Raw genomic sequence first — 21,692 nt, forward strand, 5'->3', positions numbered from 1 at the left:
GTGATGGTCACACAACTTTGTCAATATACTAAAATTCACTGTACAATTTAAAAGGGAAGATTTTACGGTATATAAGTTATATTTTGATCTTGGAAAAGCATTATGAGAAAATATGAAAATAATGGGGAAAATGGAACTCAAATATCCATGTGTGTCCAAGGAAAGAACTAGAACAATGAAACAAAAGCACGATTTCATAAGCCAGGAGAAAACAATCTCCAGATGCAAAGAACTACCGGAATCTTTACATTTAAAATAAACCCTGTGTATGTAGGAGGGTAAAATGACACAAAACAAGCAACTGTAAAAATATCTTCATGAATTTACTTAAAAACAGTAATTTGAACAGTTACATAAAATGTTACCCTTCCTATAAAGAAAGAGACAGGCAGGATTCAGCTATACATACATTCTTCAAGCCTAGGCCACCTCAGAGCAATGGCCAGAGTCCTCAGGGAAAGGAAATGGTCCAAGAATTCCAAGCACAGCCAAACGATAGTGGAAGTGCGAAGGCGGAGTTACAAACAAGCGTGCGAGTGCCCAGGGAGCATTGTTCCTACAAGTCAATCTTCAGGAAACTATCAGAGAACGAACTTCAGCCAACCAATTAGTGAATTAAGTTATTAGGGCAAAATTCCAGCACTGAGGATTGAGTACGTGAATTGTTTGACTAAAGTCTGAAATAAATATGGTAATTATGGTTACAGAAAAAAAAATGTAAAAATTGTGAGCTTAGCCATGTAGAAATGATATAAAATTGGAAAGAGAAAGAATGTCGGAGCTTCTGTATAGCTCTGGTTTTCTCAATGTTTAAAAATAGCTGACCGACAGAGATAGAGTTAAATGCTGCTAAGCCTACGGTAGAAATATAGGTATATTTGACATTATAAAGATAAACCAAAGAAAAATAGCATAATCAGTTAAATACATTTGGTGGGAAGAACAGAAGAAGATATGGTACAAAGGTCTACAATCCTATTTCTGAAATTCTTAATTCCTGATTCTCAAGATACTAACTTACTTAGATAATCATTCAGTTCAGAACTTGATCTGAATGGGATGCTATTTATAATCTCATTTTTTCTGCACTGTGTGATCGTGCTGTAATATTAACGTGCTCAGGTCTGTATGTTGGTGTATAATGCATAGGTAAGCATTATGCCATCATCTAAAATTCTAAAAATGCTGAATTCTGAACATGTGGCCCCACGGGTTTTAACTAGGGAAGATTTATATGAGTTCCATCATTGTACAGAGTAGAAAGCAAATAGGTATCATCTAAACAGCATCAGTAAAAGTTGTGATTGCCTTAGCTAGCCGTTAGAGCAAGGAGTGACACAGAGCAGACTTTTACAGAAGGAAATCCGGTGAGCCACTGACGTAAAATTTATTTTAAAATCTATGAAAGCAGGAGTCACAGCCCAACGTGTGAGCTAAGAAATAACATCGAACTATCTACTGTATATAAACAAATGTAGGGCTTCCCCGGTGGCGCAGTGGTTGAGAGTCCGCCTGCCGATGCAGGGGACACGGGTTCGTGCCCCGGTCCGGGAAGATCCCACATGCCGCGGAGCGGCTGGGCCCGTGAGCCGTGGCCGCTGAGCCTGCGCGTCCAGAGCCTGTGCTCCGCAGTGGGAGAGGCCGTAGCAGTGAGAGGCCCGCGTACCGCAAAGAAAAAAAAAAAAAAGTAAATGGGCTAAGCTCATACGCGAAAAGACAAATTGGAATTCAAAGTAAAATCTACCTTTAAGTGGTAGATAAGCAATAACCATAAAACAAAGAAACTCAAAAAGTTTTGCACAAAAAACATTCCAGACAAATGAAAACAAACAAAACTACAGGCATTGTAACCTTAATAAAATAAGTGATTGAATTCAGGATTGGAAATAAGAAAACAAATATCTGTTACAAAGGGCACTTTACAGTGACAATGAGCTCCTTTTATTTGTTTGTCTGAACAGTGGATGCAGGTAGGACCTTGCTGCAACACCGTGCCAGCTGGGGGCTCCCGCGGGTACCACGCAGGTGTGTGCTCAGTGGTGAAGGCGGCTGCCTCTAGGAGGCTGAGAGAGGCAGTGAGAGCAGAACATCTTCCCTCGCTGATGGACCCGAGCCAGTAGTTCAGTAACACTGTGTTTGAGGACTTCCCGAGGGGCTGCAGTGCTGAGGTTACGGTGCGCCGCTGCAAGGCGCCTGTGTTCTTTCCAGCCAAAGACTTAGTTTAATTTTTATTCATTACTCACTGCATGGGAGCACCCACGCCCACTGCGGGGGATTTCAGGGGCGTGCGTGTCATAGCCACCGGGACAGTCCCGACGGTTAAGATGAGCATCTTCTTTGTCTTCTACTTTATATTCAGGAGCTCCCCTAAAGTTATAGGGAGCGTTGTACGTCTGAGCACTGAAGTGGACCCAGAAAGAAGGCTGGATGCATCGGACCGCGTATTAAATCTCATTCAGAATCGGCGTCACGGGGGGCGGGGCGCAGGAGCCCGGAAGAGGCTTTTGATCTTTTCAGCAAAGACTTTTAATAAGTTTTGTGTTTTTAACTGAGTCAAAATGTGGACCTGTTTCAGTATTTTGCTTTCCTTGCTGAACCCAGGTGTCTTCCCTTCTTTCATTGTTCTTTCTTCCCTCTTTTAAATTTTTCGATTGTTGTTGTTATTCGTATATTTCAGGAGGATTTCTCTCTACTCAACAAGAACCTCAAATGAGTGTTGTCAAGGTTAGACGTGTCCCCAAAGGCAGTGGGTACTTTATAGGGTTAAAGGACCCTGGGCTTGAGTCAGCCTTGAATGAACCCCTTTGCTGCACTGCAGGATGCCAAGGGTGTTTCTGTGACCCTGTAACCCTGAGGTTCAGGACCCAGGCACAGGCCACTGCAGAGGCATTTAGGGTCCCAGCAAGACTGCTCTTTCACAAGCCACCCCCAGTACCTTCCACAGAGCGTAGTCTGTCCCTGCTCACTGTGTGGATGGGCCAACACCGGTTAAGACACACAGCAGCTGGTTACACGGTAAGAGTTTTCCCCTGAGCCTGCTGAGAGTACTGTACTGGTCAGAGCTCCGCAGAGAAACAGAAGCAAAGGATTTATGGGACTTCCCTGTTGGTCCAGAGGTAGAGAATCCACCTTCCAATGCAGGAGACATGGGCTCGATCCCTGGTCAGGGAACTAAGATCCTGCATGCTGAGGGGCAACAAAGCCTGCGCGCCACAACTACTGAGCCCACGTGCTGCAACTACAGAGGAGCCCATGGACCGCAATGGAAAGATCCCACATGCCTCAACGAACATCCTGCGTGTCTCAGCTAAGACCCAACGCAGCCAAAAAAAAAAAAAAAAAGAAGCAGCAAAGGATTTTTAACATCTATTTCCTTATAATAAGGAACTGGCCCCCTGAATATGGAGGCTGAGAAGTCCCAGGACCTGCAGGTGGGTCGGCTGGAGGCCCCAGAGGCTACGGCATACATTCCCATGTGAATCAGAGTCTGAAGGCAGGAAAAGACCAGCGTCTGAGGTCAGGGCAGGAGGGGAGAGGATTCTTTCTTCCTCGGTCCTCTGTTCCACTCAGGCCCTCAGTGTGTTAGGTGAGGCCACACGCATGGGGGAGAGGCGAATGCTTTACTCAGTCTATCAATTAAAATGTTCATCTCATCCAGAAACACCCTCACGGATCAACCAGAATAATGTTTGACCAAATAACGTGTAACCGCAAACTACCCCACATCCCAGTCAAACTGCACGTGAAGTCAAGCATCACAGACACACAGACAGTTCTAGACCAGGAGACGTGACCCAGGGCTTCTGGGAGGAGGGTCCTGGTTCCATACTTCTGTCCCTAAATCCCAGTGAATTACTGAACCCCCAACATAAGTGGGCTAAAGCCACGATAGGGGTCTGGAAGGGCTGGACCAACGCAGCACCGCCCGCTCAAGGCACAAACCACTTCAGACGGCAGAGCCTGTCCGCTGCCAAAGCAGGATCAGAAAAAACCAGCAGTGGTCATTGACTCAGCAACCTGCTAACGGCGCCCTCTGCCACCACCTGGACCAGTAGGATGAGCCCCCATCAGCCACCACGAGGGTAGGAAAAGGTTTATCAGTCACCCAAGTCATCGAGCCTTTGGTCATCAAGAGCCTTTCTCAACGGGACAAGCGTCCCCAGCTGGTGGGAAAGAGCCTCAGACAGCCGGGACCAGGGCCTTGTTGTGATGAGGGCAGGACTGAGTGAGGACTCTTGTGTCCGCTCGCCCGGGGCGCAGAGCACGGGGCCCAAAGCGGGTGAGGCTCACGGGCTGTCGGGAGCCAGGGACCAGGAAATGGAGCCGCAGCCTACAGGTGGCTTCAGGACGGGGCCCCGCCGTGCTGTAGCCACAGGAGCCTGGTTCTGCCAAGCGTCTCCATCAGCTTGGAGGATTCCAGAAGTGCGGACGGCCCACCTGTGAGACCCTGACACTGGACCTGCTGCCGAGACCCCTGCCCCAGAAAACTGGGACGTCCTGAGTTGGTGTTGCTTTAGCTACCAAACTTGTGGTAACGTTTATGCTGCAAGAGGAAAATGAAAGCAATACGTTACACAGTTGCTCACAGCAAAGAAGACCCAATGCAGGCATAAATAAATAAATTTATTTTTAAAAAATACTCACCATATTTAAAATTTTCTTATGGAATGAAAATAAATAAGCTAAGTGCCAACAGAAGAATTTTTTAAAATAACAGAACAACAAAATAAATACAAGGAAATCAAAACAATAATTAATACGAGTGAAAATATTTCTGAATTCAAGATCATCATAGAAAGGGTAGGACTAAAAATCCTAATGCAAGCTGGTTATTTGTGATAAACAACAAAATGTACAAATATCTACTATCCAGTGAAGAAAACAAGGATAAAATACTTAAAAATAAGGCATATTATGATGGAGAGAGTACGACAGCCCTGCAAATTAAAAGAATTCCAAGAGGGCTTCCCTGGTGGCGCAGTGGTTAAAACCCACCTGCCAGTGCAGGGGACAGGAGTTTGAGCCCTGTTCTGGGAAGATCCCACATGCCACGGAGCCCGTGCGCCACAACTACTGAGCCTGCGCTCTAGAGCCCACGAGCCACAACTACTGAAGCCTGCGCACCTAGAGCCCGTGCTCCACAACAAGAGAAGCCACCGCAATGAGAAGCTCGCACACCTCAACAAAGAGTAGCCCCTACTCGCCGCAACTAGAGAAAGCCCGCGCGCAGCAACGAAGACCCAACGCAGCCAAATATAAATAAATTATATAAATTAACTTAAAAGAAAAAAGAATTCCAAGAGATTATTTTGATCAATTGTCTGCAAATAAATGTGATGACCTGTATGAACTGGGTAAGGATGATGAAGTGAGGATAGACATGCAGAAACTGTTCTGAGAGCTGCCCCCTGGCAACCTCACGTGGTTTCTGAAAAGCTGCACTTTCTGGTGGTTTCACTGGATAATTACACCAAATCGTTAGGGAAAAGATTATGCCAACACTTTTAACCTTTTCCAGAACTTAGAAAAAGAAAGAATATTGCAAATTCTTTACAAGACATAAGGCCAACATTAGGACTCCAAAATGATATCACAAGAGAAGAAAATTATAGATCAATTTTATAATTAAATGAACTGAGTCATACGCTCATGGATTAAAATTAACTCCATGGATTTTGAAATGCACTTAAACCATTAGCATCCATTTTTCTTTTAAAAAAGCAATTGAATACAGACATGCTTTCCTGAAAGGCTATCTCTTGCTGTTTCCCCTCTTAGTGAGAAAGCATCTGGCACAGGCCGTCACAGGCCCAACAAGCTTCCTGATGGCCACTGCAAGGGTTCTAGTGTTGCAAGTCAGTGTGTTTTCAAGGACACAGTGTGAAAGATCCTCTCCCCAGCTCGTGCAGTTCAGCTGTAAAGGTCGTGTTATTTGGCACTGCTCTGGATATACCAGCCGACACAACGGGACATGAGGAAGAAATGGGATACGAAAACCAGGAGGTAGAAGGTAAAACAATAATTTATTTGCAGGTTATATGACTGTTTATTGTTAATTTTAAAAATCTACTGAAATACTGTTATGAGTGACAAGAGAATTCATAACATACCTAGATAGAAAATTAATATACAGAAATCATTAGTCTGCAACACACTAAACACAAGCATTGAGAGGCGGAGATGGAAGGAAACACATTATAAAACATCTAGGAACACAACCATCCCCCAAAATGCAGATCGATGTGAGGAAAATTTTGAAACAAAACTGAGGTGCAGATGAAGCCCCGAGCAGTGGAAAAGCACATTCATCTTGGGGGAAATAATTAATAATAATTAATTCAACAGGAATGAATGTTGCCCCTAAGTTAACCTTGAAGGTTATGCCGTCACAATGGAAGAGCAACAACATTTTGGAAAAAATAAGGGGGAAAAGGCAAGATTTTCAAACTTCATATGGAGACATAAAAAGCAAAAGTAGAAAATTTCTGAAGACAAAAGTACAGAGAGAAAGACTTCTGATGGAATAGATGTAAGTAAAACTAAAACCCCTGACATTATATATTGAAAAGGCACCGGAAGTCTCTAAGAGAGGAATGGCTGGGGTCCTCAGATGCAAGGAGGGACACAGAGCTGAGTTCCCTTGGTTTTATTTTCCCCTAATATATCCTGAACTGAATACCGGAGGGAACAGCGGTCAGGAAACACCAATGGGGGTAAACAAACAAAAAGCCCCAGGAGAATCTGCTGGATCAGGTCAGAAGACCAGGAGAGGGGTCTGCCGGCCAGATGGAACACCCATTAGCTGTTACATAGAATTACAAAGAACAGTAATTCTTTGCCTAGAAGAGTCAGCTATTACAACAATGCCCACTGAATTGCAAAGTCAAAGGTGATTAGCTGAGAAATGCTTCTTTGTAAGTTGTCTTTACAATTGAGGTAAACCGGAAAAATAAATGAAACACTTACCTAAATAATTCAAGTCACTATACTTGATAGAGTAAAGAATACATCTTTTCAACAACTGGCCTTACTTTGATTTTAGAAAGTATCCTCTTTAGTTGATTCTGTGGAAAATGTATCAAAACACTGATGTTTTAACATTAGACTCTATGGACTGCCTTGTTACTTACTCTTTTTACCCCAATTAGTAGCTAGTCATTAGTAAAGGGTGTAAAAACCAACACAGTCACTTTTTAAAAACCATTAGAATAACAACTGTGCTATTCAGCATGATAGAGTAGTTCAAAACGTGTTGTGTCCAAACGCACAAATTCCATCTTCTGGCTGGTGATTGGCGCCCAGAGCCCAGTCCAGACCAGCAGTGGGACCTAGCAGGATTGTCTAGGACAGCAGCAACTAGCTCACTGTTTTCTGTTTGTTTTTGTTGAGGCTCGTCTGACAAGTTTTTCCGTTAGAAAGTTACTATTTTTCCCCTTTGTGATTCTTAGGTACTTTATGGGGAGATACTCTGAGAGCCTGTGATATCTTGTTTCTCACATTTGTGTCCATTTATTTTAGAGCCCTGGGGTAATTCTTGCCTGGAACAACTGTTGCTGGTGTGTTTGTCATATAACGATTCTCCATCATTCCTTCTACGTTTATAAACTGGAACTCCGCTGCAAGAAAGAGCTTTTCTTTCTCTCTCATTGGTTCATTCAAGTATTTTTTATATCTAAATAGATAAATGGACTTTATTTTATTCTACAGGCAATTGTCTATTATTATCATTATTTTACTGCTGAAATAGTCCCAGATTTACCCAGTTCATTCCTGTGTCATTTTGACACATCCCCATCATCTCAGGGGCATTTCTATCTTTTTGGCATCATGAAATAGTCCAGGCTTGTCTCTTACTGTTTCTTACCTGTCCTGGGATCAGCCATTTCCCCGAGGAGCTGTGATTCCTTATATTGGAGTAGATAATTGTTATTTGTTCCTGTAGGTATTGGAAAAACAAATTTAGAACCTTGCCTCCGATCCATTCCCACTAAACCATGGTAATAATCGGCATATGAGTTTTCAGTTTTTTCTCTACAGATAGAATTAGAAAGTGTGCTCTGATCTGACTGATGCTTAACTAGAAGGAGGGAGAAACTGTTTCCCCACCTTTACCCTCAAGTACGCTTCATATCAAAGCCTTCACTACCTTCCAGGAAACAACTAGGTTTTATTCTTATTGGTGATCATGATAATTATGACAACACGTATTGTTCTATTCTGAAAAGGAAATATCCTTATCAGGAAAGGCTAAAACTTACCCACAAGCAAACTGGTCTTCTCTGCCTGTTCAGACTGGAAAAAGGATTTAAACCACCAGGTGGATTCTGCCACTTCAGGTAACCCTACGAAATAAAATTCACATTACTCCCTTATCAAACACATTTGAGAGATGAAAAACGAAGGGAAATAATGAGGGTGATGCTGATAAGAAATAAACGACATACCTCGCTGGGATTTGTCATCATCTACGAAGTGAACAGAATCAGAGCCAGTTAGAGAGGCGCCTGAAGAAACACCGGATTCTGTAGGAAACAGGATAATAAACAAGCCAGTAAACAACAAACACAAATTTTTATATATAAACGCTCAAGCAGCATGGTTTGAAATCATTTAATCCTGATCACGAATTCATGAATTGAAAATCTGATTAAATTATCAGCCTATTAAAAGTCTTCCAGAATAATGCATATTACATTTGTATTAATAAAGTAAATTTCTTTCCATGGTGGACAACTCTCTCTCTCTCCACAGATTAAATGTAAAATTTAAAATATATTATAAATGTTATCAAAATCAAAATCTTAGGAAGCACAAAATGAAGAATGAATATTATCGTACTATATTAGGAATATTTCTTGTATATTATATACACTAATTTGTACGGTATATACATTTTATTTGTCATATCATACTTGTATTTTAAACCTGTAAGTCTTTTAAAAGATCAGGATATAAAAATAATTTCTAAGGATGTAAATTTATTGTCCGTGAAAAGAATAAATCAATAAATGTGTCCAACTCTTATCTACAAACAACCCTTGAAATAAGAGTTTTCTACATGCTGGGATACATCCCTTAAATGATAATTTGGTTCTGAAATGATTGTTTCATTTTATGAAATTTCTGAAGTTTCTTTAAGAAGCTACAATGTTCTATTTAGCTATAAATAATCACAGCTGGATAGATAAACTAAAAAAAACTGACCAGGTAGAAGCTGACCTATTACCCACAGCAGAAAATGGAAATGAGAAAATCTTTGAGGCAGAGTCACGTGGCTCCTCTTTTCTAAGAAATGAATATTTTATTTATGTGAAATGTTCCGTTTTTAACATATCCTATTAAATGCAAGGTACATGAAATTAAAACATAATTATGAAGTATAAGCTTATTGTCACTTATTTATGTGTCAGTGGTTTCATGGACGTAACATAACAGAGTTGAAGCAAGCAGTGGGGCTGGACCACATTGATTCAGATCGGTCTCTGAAGAGGTCGATTCCTATTTTCTTCACCGTCACAAATAATGGTCATTCTTCTCCCTTAAGTTCTGAGCAGGACATGATACGTAGGTTAATAATATCCCACAAACATCTCCTCAGATCATATTCTCTGGGGGTACCCTCCGGTGCTGGTACAACTTACTTCGATAATACTGGTTTGGGGCCAGAGGCATCCAATGGAAGGCGCCGATGCCATTGTCCCCTGAGCAGGGCCAGTGAGGTGGTGGCCAGCAGCCTGCAAAACAGGGGCAGTGACGAAATGCTGAAATTTCCTTTTCCTTTTCCCATGAGTGTGTGTGTGTGTGTGTGTGTGTGTGTGTGTAACGCAGCATAATTTACCACGTAATAAATCTCATAAAGAGAATTAAAGAGTTTACACAAAATTGCAAATACATTGCAATGAACAAAAAATGCAATTGCTTTGCAAAGACAAGAAAAAAATACATAACCAAGTACCATAACAATGCCTACAGCTTGCTCCACCTGAAACACTAAAGGTCAGAGAAGAAGTGTGAACACAGCTGTGACAATCACTCACCCGCCTGCCTTCTCCAACCTTTCTTTACGGTAAACGTGGTTCTAAAGCTTCTTCAGAAAAGGCACACCGTGGAAGGGCCGACTGGCCGAGATCCAGGACAGACCAGCTGCCCGGCAGGGGAAGGGGTGTTAACCGCCTGCAAGGCAGAGAGCGGAGCTGCGAGCACACGCAGGTGGGCACCAGGCCAGCACAGGCGGAGCCGCAGGAGCCCTGCACGCCCGCCCCCCTTGCCCGTGCCAGCCTGCCAGGTGGGCCTGGGCCTGGCAGGACTGGGCCCGGATGTGGCGCTGCCCTCGGCTCTGCTGGGCTGACGGGGGCGGGGTAGGTAGTAGCCCCTCTGGGGACAGCACCCCGCCGGGCTCTGCGGGGGACTGGACGCCGTCACAGACACGTGAGTGGGAGATAACTCTCATTTTCCTCGCCGGCTCTGCACCACCCCTGGCCACTACGCCGCGCCCCTCTCCTGGCTGGGGGCACCAAGGTTTTACCCACCTGACACTAGTTTTTGTAACTTTCTATTGTAACACCACTCACACTTTATTATTTGTTGGAATGCGAGTTTCTCAAAGACAGGGAGTACCCTATTAGTTTTCCCTTTAGCAACACCCAGTACAAAACCTGACACATACAGTAGTTCGTGTTCTGAAAATCTGATAAAAATAATGTATTATTCCTCCTGTGCATGGTAATGAGAATTACATCCTTGGCTAATAATTAAAATGCTGTAACAGGGCTCAGATTCCCACACCATAAGCATGACGTAACGAGACTAATTTTTACCCGACTGTTTTCTGAGTCACGTCGTTTTTCAATAGCTCAGTATTAAAGTGAGGTCCATCCACATTTTCACTAAGTCTTTTGTCCTAGAATTAAGTTATGCAAACATTTCTCTTCGATCATAACAAGAAGAGAGCCCGACTCTGAGGACACCCTTCAAAACTAACGGACGCCTCACTAAGGGAAGAGAAAGGGAGGCTTAAGAAAGAGTAAGTACTAATTAAAGTCAACGGCAACCTCTCTGAAAGGTGACCTATTTATCACATGGGAGACACTATTACTCCTCCTGGGTTTATTGACGATGGATGAAGTAGTAGATAGATATCCGATTGCTGCTCTGTAGAGCATGGAAATTCGTGGCAAGAAAGAGAGTTTTGCTGGTAGATGATTTCCTACCACGCTGCGCTGTCAGACGGTTGACCAAGTGCACAGCGTGAGAGCAGACCTGGGCGACTCCACCGCCTCTGCCTCATTCCTGGCTGCAGCCATGAAATATGAAACGTCTGCGTGTGCACACGGCATGCCAGGGATCTCAAACACGCGGTAACATCCAGGCCATTGAACGTGCCATATTAAACACGCTGGGCACCTCTGACAATGATAGCTGCAAATGAACACGTGCAGCAGGTGCTTCCCAAAGGCACGCAGTCTGCGTGGGTGCTGGCCGTGGTGGGAATCATCCTCCATTCCCCTCACCTTCCTCCTGTGAGTTTTCCCGGGAAAAGAAACCTACCTGAGTCCCTGAAGGATGAGCTTACAGTTCACAGCATCGGAGTCTAGTGGTGTCGGAGAAGGGCTGTGGACCGGGGCCACCAGCATCCTACCCCCGGCCACCTCAGCTCCCTCTGCCTGGCGGTTGCAGAAGATGATACACCCTTCACATGCTGCCTGTTACCATCCCACTTACACTGGTTAATAGTCACTCTCCTCCTTTCACAGAGTTTCCCCAACATATGAATGACATCCAGCTGCAGTCAGCTCATTCCGATGTCCAACAATCTACTGCCAGGGATGCTAGAGCTTCACCTTCCACACGGCCCCCCGACCAGGTCCTCACAGGTAGAGGCTGTAACAGTTGCCCTAGGTCTCAGTCTGCTGGACTCGCTGTAACAAAGCACCACAGACAGGGTGGCTTAAACAATAGAAATTTATACTTTATTTTCTCCCAGTTCTGGGGGCAGCATTGGTTTCTTCTGAGGCCTCTCTCCTTGGTTTGTAGACAGCCGGCTTCTCTCTGTGTCTTCACAGGGTCTTCCTCCATGTGTGCCTGTGTCCTAATCTGCTCTCTTATAAGAACTCATTCATATTGGATGAGGGTCCCATCCTAAAGACAACATTTGAACTTAGTTATTCTTTAAAGACTCCGTCTCCAAATGCAATCACGCTCTGAGGTCCTGGGGGTTAGAACTTCAACATGTGCATTCTGGGAGAACACAGTTCAGCCCATATCAACCTGCAAGAGTTTCCCAGGTGATGCGGACACTCCACCCATCACCAAAGACGGGGTCCAGACAGCTGCTGGCCAGCTGAAGGGTGGTCCAGCTCTGAAATCCCAGCCCTGCTGGCGTCCTGCCCTTGGCTGGGTTCCCTGGGAAGCAGACACTGAGACTCACATGGGGACATTTCTGGGGCAGAAGGAAGCCTTGAGCATCACCTGTTCAAACCATCAGTCTCATCAATTACATCATGAGATCACTCAGACAACTTACCAGGTGAAGTGAGATTCCAGACACAAAGTGTATGCTGAGCACTAAAATTTTAATTTCAGACATGGAATGAATTATCTCTTTAATTGAATATCCTGAATTATATCAATTTTGATTTATCTTTACCCATAAATCTGGGCACTGCTATTGCTGGAGTAGAATATACACAGTTTCTGACATAAAATTTCATACACTGCAGTCATTTTTTCACTGATCCTTCAACTAAACTCAGACAAAACAGTTTCTTATTTAGAATTAAAACCAGAGAAGCAATGAGCTTTAGAGGTAGAGATGAAAGATACAATTTTAATCATCTCATAGTAATTATCAAAGGGTCCAAATGAACACAGCATGTTGAAAGTATTAGATTGTGTATACTTTACTTGAAATAAAAATTTTAACTCTGAGAATTACACCTAAAAAGAAAGAATAGTTTTAACAGTGGTATTTATTTTATTGTACTTTTCACTCTTCATGCCTAATTGAGGATATAGTTTCCAAATATGGTGTTTTTTCACTTCTCATCTGTTTTTTTTTTTTTTTTCTCTTATGAGAATAAACTCTGTTGAACTTTCAGATGAAGTATTAACTTTTATCAGATGATCCAAAGCTCAAGTGGGTTTTGAAATTCAGCCAAGGAAGGCAAAGTATTTTGATGAATTTCATCACCAGAAAGGAAGGGGAGAAAAAAAGTACTGTTGGCAGAACTTTCCCAAGCCGTTGCCAGGAGCCATAGAAAACTTACTTGCATTGCAAATCCATCATGACATTATAACAGCGTTTTATGTAATCAAGATCTGTCGTTCAAAGCAATTTATAAATAATTAAATACGGAAAGGCGCAAGCGGTTAATGTTATGTGAGTCACAGTGTGTTTTTCTAAAGTATTACATCTTTATGTGTTTAAACGCAGGCCCTCAATCACAAAAACATGCAGAGATTGTGGACTTATAGGTGCTTATATAGTAAATGTTTGTAAAACAATAGTGTTACCTGCAATCTTGGGAAAATATTGGTGAAACTTTTGCTGAAAACAGAATTGCTTCAATCTATGGTACAACTTCTAGCTTTGCATCTATAATACTGAACTCAAAGGTAAACTCTGGACTCCTTCATGAATCCACACCCATTTCAGATTACCAGTGGAAGTGTGCAGATGTTTTGAGGTTTCCGTAATTCTGGTCAAGGCCCCTTTGCTCTCACTGACTCATTCCCTCGTGACCACTCTACCCTTATCCACACTTTATTTAGGGCCGAAGTTGTTAGTGTTTTCCTTCTATTTTACTCTGCCCTCTCTCCCTTCCCCCAGCACCATGGGATATACCTGGACCCGGGAACAGAAGGACAAGTGTAGTGGTCAAAGTGAGACAGGAAATAGAGTCTGCACCGCCTTCATGCAACTCAAACCAGGTGAAAGACACTGTCCTCGGAACCATGTCCATTTCTGACGGAGCCGCAATAATAGCTGTTCTGTCGACATCATTACTCCGACTGGGCAACGAGACACAGTGAGGAGATGAAGGAATATCCCCAAGGTTATTTATGGTCCAACGGGTGGAGATCATCTCATTCACGGAAGCTCAAGATGAAGACCCTTGGTTCATTGTGTGAGGAGATGCAGAGGGAGTGTCTCGCCCTGGAGCCCATGAAGGGAATTTCCTGGAATAAAGGGGTTTCTGAGGCTGCGATTTCTTTAAGGTTCTTTATTACATTATAAAAATGTTTTTCTTTTCTAGCTCCTTCTCATGTGATGAAAGGACAAAACCTTTGTAGCTGAAGTAACTTTTTAGAAAGTTCCACTGGAAGCAACATGCTAACTATAAAGTATGGAGCCAGGGGGATGAAGTGCTCCAATCTCCATCACACCTGTGCTCAGATTCTAGTCCAGACAACTCTGAGATGCCTGTTGCACAATTGACTGCAGAGGGACACAGCCATTCAGAGCTCAGGACAGAGCCAGAGCTGGGGCTGGAGATGCTAGTTCAGGATGTCACTCATGGAAGACGGTACTTAACACCAAGAGCCTGCCTGAGGTTACCTGGTGACGTGTGTGCAGAGAGGCGCAAAGCATGTGGAGGGCTGAGCCCAGGGCAAGCTCTGTCCACACTTAGAAATCCAGCCGAAGGGCTCTGTGCCAGCAGCACAGTAGAAGAAAGTTTTACAGATGTGGCTTTTGAGGAGCAAAGTGAAAGAAAGGTGGGAAGAAAGAGGATGTGTCAATGGCTTCAGAACAGAAACCACAAGTTTGCAGTACAGATGCGACTGATGGCTGTGCCCGGAGGTCCGGGCGAGGCTTGGCGGGGGCTTGGTAGGGAAATGAGAACAGCGATGGGGGTGTTCAGGAGGGAAGTAATATGAGAGCATTTTAACAAGTGAAGTTTGTGAGGCTCAGAAACCAACGGACCACGGAGCCAAGGATGGCTCACAGGACGAGACATTTCCCAAGTAGAAAACACAAAGAAACCATCTCATTTTAGGAAAATTCGATGAGTTCAGTTTTAAACATATTTGTATGGAGGTGCCTGGAGCACACAGGGCACCGGCAGGAGACGGGTAACGGGCCTCCAGCCAGGGCTGGAAAGACGCACACAGGCGACACCAGCACCAACATTCAGAGAACGCCCTGGACGAAAGGAACCTGCCCTAGAAAATTAGGAGGAAAGCTGGGAGAATTCATTGGCATCCACGGGACAGCTGCTTCTTGAATGATGATGGTGAGTTATGTTGAGTTATGTTGAACGTCTTCAGCGTGGCTCCAAATCTGTGCAAGGAGATCGGGTAGATTAACGTTTCACGGTGGTCCAAAGAGGGAGAAAGGAAGGAGTTCTAGAGGGATGTAAGGACACATATTTTTTCTCAGAAATGAGTTTCTCTTGGAACACAGCGATTCCGACAACTGTGGCTTATTTGGAGCAGGAAGGAGCTGACGTTGGTGTCATGGAAAGGAGATGGGGTGTGAGGTGGAATTCCAGTGTTCCCTCGTTGGCCGGCTGGTCTCTGGCAGGTGACCTCATCATGACGCTACCTCTCATCTGTGGGTGGAGGGTCAGCAAAGGAACTGCCCTGGGTTACTGCAAACATGACTCGTGATGGTGTACGTAAAAGTTCCACCATGGTACTTGGTGCATAAATGCTAAGAAATAGTCATTTCCTTCCTGTCCCTCCTGTAGGGTATTTTGAAGACCTTCTGCTCCAATCAAATCTAAACTCAAGAACATAATTATGTTTTCAAACCTGTTTTTAAATTTTAACAGTTATAGTTGGGGAAAGTTGAAATGATGCATGTTCATTGTTTTTGTTATTTTCAGTTTCATTACTTTGTATTGAGGTAAAATGTATGTACAGTGGAATGCACATACCTTAAGTGCATAATGGATGAGTTTGGGTAAATGTATACACGTGTGTAAGCACCATTCCAACCAGACATACAGTATTTCCATCACCCCAGGAAGTTCCTTCATCCCAAATTGATCCTATCCTCCCAAAACAGCCATTGCTCGGAATGACATTGCCACAGACTAGCGACGCCTGTTTTTAATTTCATATAATTTTTAATTTCATATAAATGGAGACATGCATAAAGTATTCTCTTGTGTGTGGCTTTTATCACTCAGCAGTTTTGTTATGCATCCACTTTGTTGCATGTGTAACTAGTTTATTCTTTTATTTCTTTTCTTTATTATTCTTTATTCTTTTTCTTGCCGAGGAGCACTCCCTTCTGTGATTTGATCACAGTGTGTTTGTCCATTCTCCTGTAGACAGACTTTTCGGGGTTTCCAGTTTTGAGCTGTTATGAGTGAAGTTGCTAAGAACACATGTTTACAAGTCTTTTTGTAGATCAGTGTTTTCATTTCTCTTGGCTAAATACTTAGGAGCGGAATTGCCAGGTCATGGAATAGGTACGTGTTTGACTTTATAAGAAGCAGCCAGTTTTCTAAACTAGGTAAAATTTCACACTCTCTCCGACACCTGAGAGCCCAGTAACTGCTGACTTCCTTGTGTTTGTTATTGGCGGGGGTTTTAATATTATCCATTCTACTGGGTGTGAAATGGTATCAATTATGCTTTGCATTTGTATTTCCCTAATGATTGATGATGCTGAGCACCTTTTCCTGTGCTTATGGGCCCTGTATTTTCTTCTCTGAAAAGAAGGTGTCTGTTCAAGTGTATTGCTCCTTTGTAATTGGGTTGTTTGCCCTTCATTATTGATTTGTAGGAGCTCTTTTTAAATTTTGAACACATTCTTCTCTCCTTTGTGAATATTTTCTTCCATTCTGTGCTGCCTTTCAATTTTTCTTAATCATGTCTTTTGGTGGGCTGAAGGTTTTAATTTTGTTGAAGACGAATTAATCATTTAAGAAAACTATGTTTTGTGCTTTTCGTACTCCCACTAAGAAATCTTTGCCTATCCCAAGGTTGTAAAGATATTTTTTTATTTAGGTGTATTATACCTTTACATTTCACATTTAGATGTAAGATCCACCTAAAGTTATTTTTATAATAAACATTAATTTTAAACGATGTACTTTCAGACATTCTGGATTCTCTTTGGTGGTTAAATCTTTAAATGTCTTATGATAAAATGATGTTTATGACTCAGTGTGCGATTTGGGGTCTGAAATATGATACTGCTTTGGAATGAAATATGATACCCCTTTGGAACAGACACATTTCTAATCGTACCCAGTTGACTGGTTGCCTTGTAAACTGAGATGTGATTGGATTAGAAAATATTTCACTTTGTACCTTTGAAATTAAAAAAAAAAAGCAACCTGTGTCTCACATTAGTACTTCTCAAAACTTTAAGTAACATCAAAAACTATAAAAAATATTATGAAGGAAGTGCTTGGAGCTTCTCAAAAGAGCTACATGAATGTGTATATTTGATGATTAGTGATGAGTAATTGTATCTTTAAGGCTTCTCCCTTTGGAATCTATTTACAGTGTCTGAAGACATACAGATTCAACCACAGACTTCAGAGGAAACCTAAGTTTATCATCTGAAATATATAAAACAATCTACAAACCATTTCTTGTTATTTTACACCATGGTGAAAACATATCCAGGACCTTAAATTATTTTTATATTAACCCTTTAGAAGATAATGATTTCTAAAGTTGAAAACAGAGGAAGTCCATTTTATCACATAATGAAAATGCTATTTCTGTAAATTAAAGGAAGAAAATGACCAGTTTAAGTGGTCTGACCATCCATCGTCATTTTGCCTTATGCTCCCTGAAGCTGTTGTTTGTAAAAGACTCCGGTTTCATAACTGTTTCTTATTTCTGTATATTGAGCAAATAACTGCCAACCTGACGTCATCAGCCTGCGTATACACATCTGCATATACACATCTGCATATACACATCTGCATATACACATCTGCATATACAGTCTGCATATACACATCTACATATACACATCTGCATATACACAGTCTGCATATACACTGTTAAAACAATGGATTTTTCCTGCCCTCTACCTGATTTTTTTCTGTTTTAACTTGAGGCTTGAGGCTGAGGATGGAGTCATACAGGCCGGCAGGTCCGTTTTTGTTTATTGGTGAATCCTGGCCGCTGCCACGTGTGTCTGTGCTCAGGACACAGTTCCGGATGTTGGGGCTGAGTGGGTGAAGTGAAGGGCCCCCAGGGGCTGGTGACGGACGCTACTGCAGCAGAGCTGCAGCCCCAGGCAGACCCCACGGCGACGTCCCATCGTCCCATCGCAGGGCCTAAGCAGGAATCACCACAGAGACCAAGTTCCTCTTGTTTTCTTCCTTCTTCTCTTCAAAAATAAAATGACGCTATGACAGTTTTCTTCTCTACAACTTTCGACACACTTGCTTAGCTTAGAATCACCAAACGCAGAACTGTTTTGTTCATAGAAATATACTTTATCAGAAATAGTCAGGAATGAAAGCCTCTTGAAGCCCTGAAAGCCGGATTAAAGTGGATTTTTTCTTGTAGAAATCAAAGAGAGCATTTTCTTCCAGCTCACTCATTTCCTATTTTTTTCCTAAAACACAGATTATCCATGTTTATAAAAAAATTTCCTATACGTTGTCATAATAAAGTAATCAAATATCGTGGATCCCAATATATATAATACAAATATTTTTAAAGATTTCACCTACTACAGCATAGATTTTTGGATTAAGGGAGTGAGAATATTTTCCCTTAATTTTTATTGGTTTGGGACTAATTATAGACCCATACCGCCCTCTTCTGGCCACTGTGTGCCTGACATTAAAAATGGATGTGAACCTGCAGAGTCTGTGAAGAACCCAACATTCCCCAGAAAATAAACTTTTGTTCCCCTAGTGAATGACGGTTTTTTTCTGACATTTGCTTTCCAATAAACAAAACTTTCAATTTTTTAATTTTTATCTTTTCATTTCTTTAATTTTTAAGCAGGGCTACTTACTTAAAGGCAGTCTTTAGTATATTTCTTAGGATATTTTTTGTCAAAATGTCACTGATGTAAAGTTAAAATAACAAAATATGTGCAATGGAAGAACTGCCCCCAAATTACACATATATTTTAAATCGCTTTTTTACTTCATGTTTTTTATTTTCCATTTAATATATTTTCATATACAAAAAATTTTATACATTTTATATAATTATAAGATAAGGTCTATCACCAAGATGTGCCCTATATTCCACTGATTCGCCAGATGGATTGCATCCACCAAAAAGGATGGAGATTTCATTCACTGATTTAGAGTTTGATACAGATGTCACAGGACAGTTGAAAGAGAAAGTGACGGGCAGCTGGGATTTGAAACTCGTAGGTCAGCTTGCTTTCTGAAAACACGACCTCGGGCAAATATTTTCTGTAACTCACCTTCAGCGTCCTCATCTCCAAACCGCAGGTGACACGGGATCCTTACAACGTGTGCCTAATAACACATATTTCACGGAGCAAGACGCTGCCCGCGGGTCACCCAGCCTCCTGGTGGGCGCAGCTCGGGTTCACAGGCCGTCCCTTCCTCTCTCTTCCTTCTTCTCTGAGCAACAGTTCTCACCGATGTACCTTCAAACACTGGCATGTATTGGGTTCTCAATAATATTTGTTAGTGAATAAATATCTTTAGCACATGATGGCCGCAAGTGGAGACATGTTAGCATATTCTGGGGTCTGTATCTGGCCCGAATGCTTTTCCTAGTCAACATATTAAAAGAGTTCTAACTGAAACAGAATATAAAACTGTGGACTTATGACATTGTCCCCGAAAGCAGCTGAGTATATATGCATCCTTTCTTATTCTTTGTTTGGTTCCATGGAAACTGCTTTGGAAGGTGAGGGTTTTTTTTTTGGTTTTTTTTTTTTTGTTTTTTTAACATCTTTATTGGAGTGTAGTTGCTTTACATTTTTGTGTTAGTTTCTGCTGTATAACGAAACGAATCAGCTATACATATACATCTATCCCCATACCCCCTCCCTCTTGCGTCTCCCTCCCACCCTCCCTATCCCACCCCTCTAGGTGGTCACAAAGCACCGAGCTGATCTCCCTGTGCTATGCGGCTGCTTCCCACTAGCTATCTGTTTTACAGCTGGTAGTGTGTATATGTCCATGCCACTATCTCACTTTGTCCCAGCTTACCATTCCCCCTCCCTGTATCCTCAAGTCCATTCTCTACATCTGCGTCTTTATTCCTGTCCTGCCACTAGGTTCTCCGGAAACTTTTTTTTTTTTTTAGATTCCATATATATGTGTTAGCGTACGGTATTTGTTTTTCTCTTTCTGACTTACTTCACTCTGTATAACAGACTCTAGGTCCATCCACTTCACTACAAATAACTCAGTTTCATTTCGTTTTATGGCTGAGTAATATTCCATTGTATATATGTGCCACATCTTCTTTATCCATTCATCTGTCGATGGTCACTTAGGTTGTTTCCATGACATGGCTATTGTAAATAGAGCTGCAATGAACATTATGGTACATGACTTTTTTTGAATTATGGTTTCCTCAGGGTATATGCCCAGTAGTGGGATTGCTGGGTGTATGGTAATTCTGTTTTTTGTTTTTTAAGGACCCTCCATGCTGTTCTCCACAGTGGCTGTATCAATTTACATTCCCACCAACAGTGCAAGAGGGTTCCCTCTTCTCCACACCCTCTCCAGCATTTATGGTTTGTAGATTTTTTGATGATGGCCATTCTGACTGGTGTGGGGTGATACCTCCCTCATTGTAGTTTTGATTTACATTTCTCTAATGATTAGTGATGTTGAACATCCTTTCATGTGTTTGTTGGCAAACTGTATATCCTCTTTGGAGAAAAGTCTATTTAGGTCTTCTGCCCATTTTTGGATTGGGTTGCTTGTTTTTATGATATTGAGCCTCATGAGCTGCTTGTAAATTTTGGAGATTAATCCTTTGTCAGTTGCTTCATTTGCAAATACTTTCTTCCATTCTGAGAGCTGTCTTTTTGTCTTGTTTATGGTTTCCTTTGCTGTGCAAAAGCATTTAAGCTTCATTGGGTCCTATTTGTTTATTTTTGTTTTTATTTCCATTTCTCTAGGATGTGGGTCAAAAAAGATCTTGCTGTGATTTATGTCATAGAGTGTCCTGCCTATGTTTTCCTCTAAGAGTTTTATAGTGTCTGGCCTTACATTTAGGTCTTTAATCCACTTAGAGTTTATTTTTGTGTATGGTGTTAGGGAGTGTTCTAATTTCATTCTTTTACATCTAGCTGTCCAGTTTTCCCAGCACCATTTATTGAAGAGGCTGTCTTTTCTCCATTGTATATTCTTACATCCTTTATCAAAAATAAGGTGACCATATGTGTGTGGGTTTATCTCTGGGCTTTCTATCCTGTTCCATTTATCTATATTTCTATTTTTGTGCCAGTACCATAATGTCTTGATTACTGTAGCTTTGTAGTATAGTCTGGGAGCCAGATCCCTCCAGCTCCGTTTTTCTTTCTCATGATTGCTTTGGCTATTCAGGGTCTTTTGTGTTTCTATACAAATTGTGAAATTTTTTGTTCTACTTCTGTGAAAAATGCCATTGGTAGCTTGACAGGGATTGCATTGAATCTGTAGATTGCTTTTGGTAGTATAGTCATTTTCACAATGTTAATTCTTCCAATCCAAGAACATGGTATATCTCTCCATCTGTTTGTGTCATCTTTAATTTCTTCCATCAGTGTCATAGTTTTCTGC

At 42.0% G+C, this 21,692-nt stretch overlaps 1 protein-coding gene across 1 annotated transcript in view; it reads right to left on the reverse strand.

Moving 5' to 3' along the window:
- Positions 1-3,260: 3,260 nt before the first annotated feature.
- The window catches only part of PPDPFL (pancreatic progenitor cell differentiation and proliferation factor like), a 184,002-nt gene continuing 165,570 nt past the window's right edge, over positions 3,261-21,692 (reverse strand). The window contains exons 2-6 of the mRNA XM_027128142.1: positions 9,642-9,734; positions 8,445-8,522; positions 8,259-8,342; positions 7,865-7,936; positions 3,261-4,543 (exon numbers count right to left, since the gene is read on the reverse strand). Coding sequence (XP_026983943.1) covers positions 4,539-4,543; positions 7,865-7,936; positions 8,259-8,342; positions 8,445-8,522; positions 9,642-9,734 — 332 coding nt within the window. The 3' untranslated portion in view covers positions 3,261-4,538. The remainder of the gene's footprint in view (positions 4,544-7,864; positions 7,937-8,258; positions 8,343-8,444; positions 8,523-9,641; positions 9,735-21,692) is intronic.

The sequence above is a fragment of the Aethalodelphis obliquidens genome, unplaced genomic scaffold (genome assembly GCF_003676395.1).
Source record: "Aethalodelphis obliquidens isolate GAN/ISIS:26980383/991018 unplaced genomic scaffold, ASM367639v1 scaffold33, whole genome shotgun sequence".
Classification (NCBI taxonomy): Eukaryota; Metazoa; Chordata; class Mammalia; order Artiodactyla; family Delphinidae; genus Aethalodelphis; species Aethalodelphis obliquidens.